General features: G+C 40.0%; 1 protein-coding gene across 5 annotated transcripts in view; it reads right to left on the bottom strand.

Annotated features, from left to right (window-relative positions):
- Positions 1–1,278: 1,278 nt before the first annotated feature.
- The window catches only part of gabra1 (gamma-aminobutyric acid type A receptor subunit alpha1), a 28,550-nt gene continuing 18,617 nt past the window's right edge, over positions 1,279–11,211 (bottom strand). For all 5 annotated transcript variants that reach the window (XM_070983860.1, XM_070983862.1, XM_070983861.1 and 2 more), the window contains exons 9-10: positions 4,369–4,571; positions 1,279–3,684 (exon numbers count right to left, since the gene is read on the bottom strand). In XM_070983860.1, coding sequence (XP_070839961.1) covers positions 3,364–3,684; positions 4,369–4,571 — 524 coding nt within the window. In that variant the 3' untranslated portion in view covers positions 1,279–3,363. The remainder of the gene's footprint in view (positions 3,685–4,368; positions 4,572–11,211) is intronic.

Below are 11,211 nucleotides of genomic sequence, written 5' to 3'. Positions count from 1 at the left end.
TAAAAGTTGGAAGCTCATGATTGCACTGTGCCTCATATTTCACATTCTCTCTCTGGAGCATTAAACGTAGCAAAACCAGACCTGGCTCAAAAATACTCGTGAATGGTCGATAGCATTTGTTTGATCCTGCTTGGAGTACAAGAGAGGGGCTTAGCAAAGATATTCCCGACAGACAAGTGTACAAAACTCACTTTTACTCAAAGTCAAGAACTCTGTGGCGCTCACTGTAATATTGTTGAGCTTTGGAAGGCGATAGATAAACAAAATGATCCCTTTAGCAAAATAAGATTTGCACTTGCCTCCATTTTTGTAACAGCAAACAAGCTCAAGAAGTGAACAGAAATAATATTAACAAGGTGATCTTGTTACAGTTTTGCTCCTGTTTTTTTTTCTTTTTTTTTTTTCGGTTCAATCCCTTTATTGCATTTCTCTGGAGAAAAAGTGCAATCAACAATGAAAGCCAGTTTCCCTTCAACCACCGACAAATCCAAAGCGCAAACAAAAGCGATAATCCACTGTTTTCTTTGATGTCACCCTGTGTAGCCATGGTTGAAAGAAAAAAAGCTAATGGGTGCGCAGCTGATATAAAAGCTAAGCTTTTTTTAACTTCTTTTTTTTTTTTTATGATAGCTTGTAAATTTGAAACACAATGGTCAGGGAGAGAAGGTCGATGATGTGGTTCAAAGCTGTCCTTGCATAGCACGAAGCTGACTACATAAATGTAATGTTATTGTTCTTCTAAATGTGCAAAATGCATAACAATAGGTTGATAATACAAACAATATTCATCATCATCTCAGCTAATATCTTCATTAATAGAATCAAATACTGTATGCATTATGTATTTTACATATGTATATATATTTTTTCTTCATGATAATAAACATACATACAATAGTTTAGAATTCAGATATCTTTATACAACTCTTCACTCTGAACTTTGCAGTTCCTTGACCCTCTGCTTGTAGGTTAAGTGGCTGTTAACAGTAGAGCGCTTGCATATGCTTGCAAAGACGTCTGCCATTAGGGGGTAGGTTCAGTATTGGTCATAATGATAATGCAAATAATAACAATAGCAACAACCACCAATCTCTTTTTCGTTTCCCTCTGGCAATAGCGTGATCTCTTCACCCCAGTGCACAAACACACAGAGAATTCTGAGGGTCCTTACGTGTTTTTTGACCTGTTCAGTGCCCTGTAAAACATATTGAAAAAAGCAGACCCAGAACCCATAATGCAATACAATGCATCCCCAGTCCCTGACAAGAAATGTGGAGATTTTGTAAAACAAGATTAGAGTGGCTTCAGAACCCATGATGGACACACAATGCAATGCCTTTCATTTTTGACCAAATCTAAATAGATCGTAGATGTCCATGTGCTGTATACAGATGAAACTACAAGTAGAGAGGGGTCAATGTAAAGCTACAATGGATATTACCCCCAGACTGAGTGTCAGGTTCAGGTCCTAAGAAAAGCCCTTGCTAATTAATATTGCTACATTAACATAATCTAAAATGGACTGTTCAGAAACCTCAACGTGCCACATCAGAGAAGAAGCATTTTGTTAAACTGTGGTGGTTTTTTATAAGTAAAAAGAAAAAAGAGCAAGCAATGTTCAAGACAAAAAAAAAAAAAAGCATTCTTTTCACATTAGCGTTAGTTTCTGTTGGTTTTTCTCGGAAGAGGGATTGACATCATGCTACAAAAATATATTCATCTTCGTCACTATCGTAGAACTACAAGACAAGTCCTCTGTGCGAAACACAGCGCCGGCTAAAGCAAGATTACAGTGCCACTTCAACTCAACATCTCCTTCCTCTCTTTTGTCTCTTTCTGTCTCTGTCCCTGTCTCTCGCTGTTGCTCACCAACAAGCAGCAACAAATGAGTCCAAACGGGCATGTGATACTGAAGGCAGTGTAGCTGGTACTTTCTGAGTGTTATGTCTCAATTTTCAACTGAAAGGAGATGGGAACTATGGGAAACAGTGTCAGGGGACACAGTGGGATGGAAAATACAGACGCGCCATCAATCCACAAAGCAGTAGCCATTACAGCTTCAACTCTGGAAATGGAAAAGGCACTTCTCCTCCTTCTCAATGTGCCCCGCCCCTCTTCATGTGATGCTAACTGTACTTTGCTATAAATGGCGTTTTGGCCAACGAGGCCCCACCATAAATAAAACAAACAAAATAAGTAAATAATGAGTTTTTTTTTTTTAATTCTAAATGTAAAATGCACTCCAGGATTCGAGATGATTTTTACATTCTCGCTCTAGCCAATCTCAGTTTAAACCGTTGATGTTGTTGTTGTTGTTGTTGTTGTTGCTGTTGTTGCCGTTAGCGTGTACACAAACGTACACAGTTGAATAATATTTAACTTCGGTGTGAAAGCAGCTTTGAATGGAACGCGAACGTGGCGAGAAATAGTCACTTAAGCGTGAATTAGACCACTATATACTCTTTTTGTAGAGTATCGTGAACAGAAACAAAAATAGATGAAATAAAAAAAAGTTTGCTTTTTCCATGTATTCAATAAACATACTCTTTAGTTACACTTCGCAAAGCTGAAACATAATATTGACATCTCTAACACTTGATAATATTTACAACGCTGTGAAAAGAAATCAATATTTTCAATGCTGAGCGCAGAGATGACTGAATTTTTGTATTTTTTTTTATCCCTAAATAAACGGTGGGTCCACTGAGACATGTTTTATTGCTATTGCAGAAACCCTAACGTATTTTGAAGTGTGACATAATTAATCTCATGAAACATCTACAGAGGATTGAAGATATTCTGACAGAGACTGAGCGAAGCATTTTGCTGCTGATATCAAATAAACTAAGCTATCAGTCAATGTTGATCTGTATTTTGAATAAATAAACAGAAATAAGAAGATGCCCTGCCCATGCATATACACAAGTGCCTTTTACCATGTCTGTGATTCCATGTTTAAATAAAATATATATATATAAAAAAAAATGTAAAATAAGAAAACAAACATAGAAACAAAAGCCCCTTGACAAGTTTGGGCTATGTGCAGTTGTAGAATAGCATTCTCTTGGCTATATATTTATAGTAGCATTTTCTTAGTAGCATCATCTGAGACCTGAACAACACCCCTTCAAAAGTCTGTATCATTAACGTTCTTTTTTCTCTATTTTGTTTTTTCAAAATCTTCGATCTTTAGGTAAACATAGAAGCAATGCAACAACTGGGAATTCAAACCAGCATGGACACCATGTTTGTCTGAAAATAAACACCTGTTTTAAGAGGAATAAGAAAGAAAATCAAAAAAAAAAAAAAAAAGAAGAAGAAGAAGAATATTACAGTTATAATTTAAAAGGAATGAAACATGGATTAGTGTGGAGTTACCCCCTGCAATTTGGGCTTCTTATTCAAGTAGGTCGCCCAGTAGACCAAGTTAAAGGTTCCAAAGAGCAGAGGGAAGGCTATTCTGGCAATCCTGTCTATCTTGCTCACACTGTTAAAGGTCTTCTTGGCCTCTGGAGGCTTGGGCTTTGGCTCCTCCTTGGGCTCGGTTGGGGGTGGCGGGGCGCTTTTGGCAATAGTGGCCAATCCAGGGTCCCTGGCAATATTGGGGGCGAAGGCTGTAGCAGTGGCAGCTGGGTAGGCTGTAGTGTTGTTCTTCTTGAGGAGGGACTCCTTCTTCTTCTTTTGCTGATTTTGTTTGTAGTGAGAAGAAGTGAAAAGGGCAGAGTTTAGATTTTCTTAAAGATGCATTTTATGTCTTTTGCACAATTACTGATGCGAATGTGTCATTCAGCAACTGGGTGCATATTCAGTTGATTCCTCAGTTCCTCCCATCTACACATTTCCTAGGAATTAATATTTGTGGGTTTTTTTAATAACATCTGGGAGGAGATTGCAGAGTGCGCTGCTGCTAACTGCAGCACAGAGACAAGTGGAGCAGAAAGCACAAGATGAACACTAAACTATTAATGTTCATGCCATGTTACTCAAATTGCATTTTCTATTAGATGAGGTGGTGACAAGTAAATGTGCCATGCCTCATTCCCTCAACAGCTAAGTGCTAACTGTCCTGCTGAATGGCTCTTTGAGAGTCCATATATATAATTTTTATAATTAGATTTTTGGTGATCATGGGGCTTTCCTTTCCTAGGTGCATGGATTTGCCCTGATTCCGCCAGGAGGTATTTTGCATTTTGTTTTGGGAAAGACACCAACATTGTAACTGAAGAAATAGGGATAATTAATGCAGTCCAGTGCCATGTTATCACCTAACAAACCACATTCTGTCAATTTTTGTAAATAATCTCTATTTTTTTTTCTATGAGGATCTCTTAGGAGTGTACCTAACGCAAAAAAGGAGGCTTCAAATACCTTCTCTGGCACCACACTTTTCCCGTCCCAGGCGTAACCCCTCTTGGTGAAGTAGTTGACTGTGGCAAACTCAATGAGGGCCGAGAAGACAAAGGCATAGCAGACAGCAATGAACCAGTCCATAGCTGTGGCATAGGCCACTTTAGGGAGAGAGTTCCTGGCGCTGATACTGAGTGTGGTCATGGTCAGGACAGTGGTCACTCCTGCAGGGAGATACACACAAGATGGATACATGAAATCTGGTCAAATGTCAGATATTTCACTGCCATCATTATTCATTTGTGTAGCATAAATGTATGAAAAGAAAATATGACGAGTATGTCAGTGTTATAAATGATATCCACGAAGATGAATGAAGTCATTGTCAAGTAAATAGCTGGAAACAACCACCTTCATTAATTTCTTAAAAGGGGAATTTCCAGAACAGTGGTGTTGTGACATGAATATAAATTTACTGTTGATATAATCTAACATTGTGTGAGAACTACTAAATTATGTATCAGGAAACTAAAATAGAACAATTTTAAGGTTCCATCTTACAGGGACTTTACAGGGCAAGTTTTTTTTTTTTTTTTTTTCTCCATAAAATCAAACAAGCAAGCAGTTCTTTCACATTAATCTATGTGAGCAGCTGATGTAGTCTTGCAGCTTGTGCTTTTAATAGACTCAGAAAGGTAGACCTCCACAGATGCAGCTGGAAGATGCAGTTGGCCTCAGAGATACTGCTGCTGCTGACTAATAGAAGGCAAAATAGGCTTTCTGACCTGCACACCAATGCGCAAGCCGTTATAACAAAACAAACAATGAAAAAAAGCAACCTCTAACACAGCTGAGGCATGTTTTAAAACAGAGGGCATCATACGAAGGAGCACATGTCAGCCCTGGAAAACCAAATCGCTAAACTACAACATCAGCGACTGAACGCTGAGGGAGAGGAACTGGGTCAGAGCATATCTAACGATGCGGCGCTCATCACAGAACAGTCTACTGCAGATGTTTACACACCACATAACATCAGCCCGAGCAGCAAACAAGTCACAAATTCAGCCCGGGCTATCGTGAAGGGAGCGGACGAACAGCTGGCTTGCACAGGAATCATGAAATATGCAGAGAGGACCCTCCCACACATGTGAAGGGGGATGTTTACGGGAAAATGCACATGATACCCCAACTTAGACACACATCCATGTTTGAAAGATGCACAGAAATGCCCGTCCACCTCTCGGCTTTGTTTTAGACTTAAAATGATAACATTAAATTGTCTTTTTGTAAATGTTTCCATGATGCTGAGCAAACATCTGGTACTCTGCTGCAATCTGTTATTGACTTTTCATAGCTACAAAAAACAAATAAATAAGTCAAGCTTCATTCATAGTAAGACTTCGTGTTGGATTACATTATATTGTCCTGTAGGGTTTCTCTTATTGTGTCCACCACCTCCCAGCCACAAAAGTAGCTGGTACCCAGTCATTGCACGTGTTCTACAATGTTACTGGTTCCCATCCGAATTATGAATTCTTCTTCTTCGTCCTCCTCGGCTCTGATGAAGTGTTAAGTGATGAATCACCGATTCCTCATCCTCCCACTCTCTTTTCACATGCTTTTGGCATTGCTGACTTGGTGCTGTGACATGAAGCATAAAGGATGATTATTATGTTCTCATTAGTCAGAGCCAAATAAATGATTGGTCACTAGCCATAACTGAACAAGACACCTCTGATGGATTCACTGGATCTGCATAGTAGGTGCGCAGGGCGTGTGGTCACACATTTGTGTTGTTCATTATGGCTCCAGTGAGAATAACAAATAAGTCGGTCAAAGTTATTTATTCTGATGTAATTTATTGTTGAAATTTGTTTCAGAGCTTTAATTGCTTGTTCTTTAATCAAGTGTCCTGCATAGATAATTTGTTTAAATCGATTAAAAAGTACATGCAGGGATAATCAAGAGTAACCGCTGCCTCATCATCACACACAGTTTACTTAGCATGAGCACAGCTTGTACAAATGAAAAACTGATGGTAGCTTCACATGAGAGTGGCAATGTTCAATTTCAGTAAGGAAGGACACAACTCAGGCACGCACATAAGCCACGTCCACAGAAAGGGAGAACAAGAATCATGTAGGTAGTTATTAGAGTTGGCCATGATCTGCACTGTACCCACAACGCGAAGTCGTGCATTGAATGGTTTGTGATATGTTGTTATGGGGATGTATGGCAGCAGGGAAAAGCATCTCAGCTCAGAGTTTCATTTACACACAGATTACTTGCATTAGCTGAAATAAGAAACATTTTGGGGGAATACATGCTGCATTTTTAGGAACATGTCACAATAAATAAATAAATCACACACCCACGTAAACACTAAATTAGGTGCTGGATCAGTTATGCGAAAAACTGTTCGTGTTATGTTGTTTGTTTTCCCCAAAGCACCTGCTGAAGCATGAAGTATGATTACGGTGGTGATAGTTATATTAAGGCCACAATAAGCACCTGGTTAGGGAATAGCTGTGGTGTTGGTTAGAATAAATATACAGAGAACGCTTCAGAAGATGAGATGTAAATGTTAATGTTAGAGTCCAAAGCTTTGTACAACCTCCAACATTTCTCTGAGCTATGAAGACTTTTTGTTTTTTTAGTGGAACCAGGGGTGTTGGACTATGGGGACAGGGGACTAAGTATACAAGGCCTTCATGTGAGGAGGGTCCACGAACATACCAGAATGAATAGCCATGGATTTGGGGAGGGGGCTATAAAGAATGCCTATATAAGAGTGTGTGCTACAACCCTGGTTGGAACTAAAGGCTGAAAGTTTACCTAAATTTCTCCTGCAAATTAGTTACATGTGAATGTAGGCTGTCAGCACATACAGCTGTAATGTGACTGAATGCACCCGCTTGGTGTCCAGGATTGAGAACAGTGTCTCGCGTTTTCCAGTGGACTTGTGTCTCTAACATCAAGGTGTCACTGCTTATGAGGTGGGTGCCGTAATGTTCTCCATGGGAGAACAGCCAGTGCGAAGTGATTTTACCAGCAGTCATGTGAATTTACGGCCTCAGCAGGTGCTGGAGAACAAAAGCGCACCACCTCACATCCATCTCTTCTGTTCTGAGAGCTACAGAGGTAAGATGGAGTGAGTGCAGATGAGTATTAAAGGGAGATAGAGATACTTGGGTACAGTAGAAGAAGGGATGGAGGCAGGTAAGAGAAGGTGGGCTGAAAGATGGGTGGAAACAGCGCGGTGTCAATCTGTCAGCTATTTTGTTTGCCAGTAAATCAGTTAATTTTGTGGGGGCGGATGAAGGCAGCACCACTGGGTATTACACAAGTCCTCACAAAAGCGCCCCGACGCTTGGAATCATATATACTTTACTGAGTTTGACAAGCTCCGTTGTCATGGAAACAAGTCTTCCAACTCCTCCAACGTCTTAATACCACGAGAGGAAACGAAAAAAGAAAAAGTAAAGGGAAAAACACTCGGTTTTAAGATTTGGAACAATGCATGATCATTAAGTGTTGGTTCGCTTTGTTCCCCGTGTGTGTGTGCGTGCGCGTATGTGTGTGTGATTGTGCTAACAAGGCGGACAGGTTTCCCACCTCCAGGAAGAACGATTCCCCTCTGTGTCTGTTTAGTGATGGGCCTTCTCAGGAATAATTTAGAACAACTAAGTTGATTCATTAGAACATGACTCCAGAGCTGGTGTTAAATGACTCCATTTGACATGTTGTAACTAATAGACTTGAGGCTTTGAAGGCTGTTAATGAACAAAGTCACTGATCTGGAAAGTTCTAACTGGATTAATAGTGGTGTAACTCAATTCTTGAGAGTTCCTTCCACTCAATTTAGCTCAGTGTGAACAGGCACTGACACTTGATTTATATGATGCATGTCTTCTAACAAGGTTTTTGCCTGTGTTTGCAGACTCACGCATGCACTCACACACACACACATGCAGGGTGATGGGAAAAAAAAAAGTCAAAATATAGAGAAAGATGGTGCGAGAAAGCAAATCTGGGGAAACTAAATTTATTTAAGGTTGTGAATGACAAGGTGAGGCAGACTATTTCATGGTGGGAAGGCTATCACTGGTGCCTGAGGCCCAGGAAAGTTTGACATAACTACACGCAGGCAAACAGCCCAAACGTGCATTTCTGGAGAATGCTGGGAAAATAATGTCCACTTGGTTAATAGGTTTCTGACATAGCGAGGTAAAGCTTATTGAGGTTTGATTCAATGTCTATCGGGGTAATCAGTCTGATACACTTTTAGTGCTGGACCGCCTGTAAGAAGCCGCAGATTAGAAAATAAACTGCTCCAGACATGGCTAAAAATAACTGAAAACGCTCTTTCAGCTGAACTTTGTTTGTCCCTTAAGGTCAAACAATTTATTCAGCATAAGGTGCAAAGTCATTGTTTATTATTATTATTATTATTATTGATCTTTCTGACACTTTATTGTTTTCTCTGTTGGTTCCAACTTTAGCATTTGATTGACACCTCTTGAATGACAGGCATCAGCTAATCTAACCAATCTCAAACCAGCGAGTGAAATGTGCTGCTCTGCCATTGGATAACAGCCAAGTCTCTCTCTCTCTCTCTCTCTCTCTCTCTCTCTCTCTCTCTCTCTCTCTCTCTCTGGTTCCAGGCAGAAATGTGCCTCCGACAACGTTTTGACTGAGTAGGCAACCAATCAAACATGACAATCAAAATGTGGGACGAGGTCAAAAGTACACTGTGAAGTGAGAAGGCGGCTCACTCAAAGAATTCACCGTCCTTTGTGTGTGACTTAAAGGCCGTGTCTGGGCCGGATGCTAAAGAGGACCCTGCAGTAAAGTTGCTGTTAATGAACTGTTTTACAAACTGTTTACTGGCACAATTACACCTGGACAAGGACGGTGCCTGTCACACATTTGCAAGGATGCAAATATCCTTTTATTTTTGAGGCTTTACAAAGATGTTTAAAAGACTCTTAAAAGCTCCTCTAGTGAAAGGACTTTGACATCAGGGTTGAACGCTTGGTTCTGGTTGAGGAACGATGTTGAAGAGATTTTTAAATGTGTCCCATCTTGAGCCTCACGTCAGTCACTCTTTCAGTATTTGACCATCATCTTTCTTTGTCCAAAGCCTAAAATCAAGTGCTTTCAGCTGCCTACACTTAACCATAAATACATTCAAGAAAATAGGAAATAAACTGTATATAAGCTTATTTGGAGACGTCAGAGTTGCCTGCATGCATATCACATATCGCTTTAGTCTATGACAGGTTTTCACTGAGCGTCAGTGTTGGTCAAGTTACTTAAAAATGTAATTTATTACATGTACTAGTTACTTTAATTTGAAAGTAATATGTTTCTTTACAATTTTACTGTCTGTTTAGAATAATACGTCACTGATCACACTACTTTTGCATCACTTTTACCAGCATAGCTGTAGAAGTACAACTAGGTTACCTTTGGCTATATTTTATGGTTATATTATGGTTTGTAATAGTAGCGCTACTACAGCCTCAGCATAACCTGTTCTCCATGGTGATGCTAGCTCACCTTACGATTGGTTTTGATAGGAAACTTGCTGACAAACTTTATCAGACCTGTTTTTCTTACTCGCGTGTGTCACGCCACAGATGCACTCTCATGTTAATCTATGCAGCTGTCTGCACCGGCTGCTTACATGCTCGTCTCTCAGCTGAAGCATTTGTTTACGCTTTAAGTCTATTTTTCAACAAAACGCTCATAAACGGCAGGTTTATGCACAATAAAAAAGCCACTGAATAAATTTAACTATCTTCATTTGCAACCTCTGCAGAGCAGAATGTGTTGCTGTCTGCACGCAGACAGCCTCATATACATGCACATGCACACGCACGCACGGACACACACAACTCTTTTTGCACCACATTTGTTGAAAGCTGGAGCTCAGCCTACATTTCACATCATGCCGTGCTGGACTGAGTAGTTTAAACTGGCTGTTTTATATCCCAAAGTGTTACTTGTCCATTAGCGTTTGCACAGCAGTGGTTGTAACGAGTCTGTTCATTGTGGTTTATGGTTCAGTTTGGTGGTTTCTCTTGGTAATTGTCATTTTTGTGCTGGTTTATAGATTTAACCATTTGTGAAGTGGCTGTTATGTTTCTTGATATCAGCTGTATGTAACAACAGTGTCATTTTGAGCAGGTGGTAACATATTACATCACATACTAATAGTAATAATAGCCAGCTGAAATGTTATTATTTATGCGTTCGATGACTTTGTTGCTGTGAAAAGGTAATATACTACTGTAATGTGTAACGAGAACACTGTTCACAAGAAGATGTTGATGACGAGCTGGATTTCATATTAATAAATTAGTGAATTTGCCACTGCCATGTAACTTGATGAATGATTATCGTTTAAGGAGTTGTCAAACAACTTTCTATATTCCCTCAACCAGTCCCGAGAGTGAAGGTGTCTTTGTACAATGTCTATCAACATCTCCCCTGTGCTGCAGCTACTCATTTATTCATGCCTTATCAATAACTGAAGCCTCAGGGGGGCCTGACTCAGAAACACATTACCTTCAGCATCACAACGTCACCTCCCATTGACAGAAATGAAGAAATAAATTGACATGTTGATTGGCGGGTGAGTTAAATGACTGTGCCAGCACCACAGCTGTGGGAATTGTGCCACACACACACACACACACACACACACACACACACACACACACACACACACACACACACACACACACCGTATCAGCTAGTAATCATGAATTTATGAGCTCCCACTGGCACACAATCAGCATGTGCACATACTGTATAGTGAACAGACACATGCACATAGAGACATACATGTAACAC

This window comes from Chaetodon trifascialis, chromosome 16 (genome assembly GCF_039877785.1).
Source record: "Chaetodon trifascialis isolate fChaTrf1 chromosome 16, fChaTrf1.hap1, whole genome shotgun sequence".
Lineage (NCBI taxonomy): Eukaryota > Metazoa > Chordata > Actinopteri > Chaetodontiformes > Chaetodontidae > Chaetodon > Chaetodon trifascialis.
The sequence above is the reverse complement of the archived record's forward strand: the minus strand, read 5'-3'. Positions and strand labels throughout refer to the sequence as shown.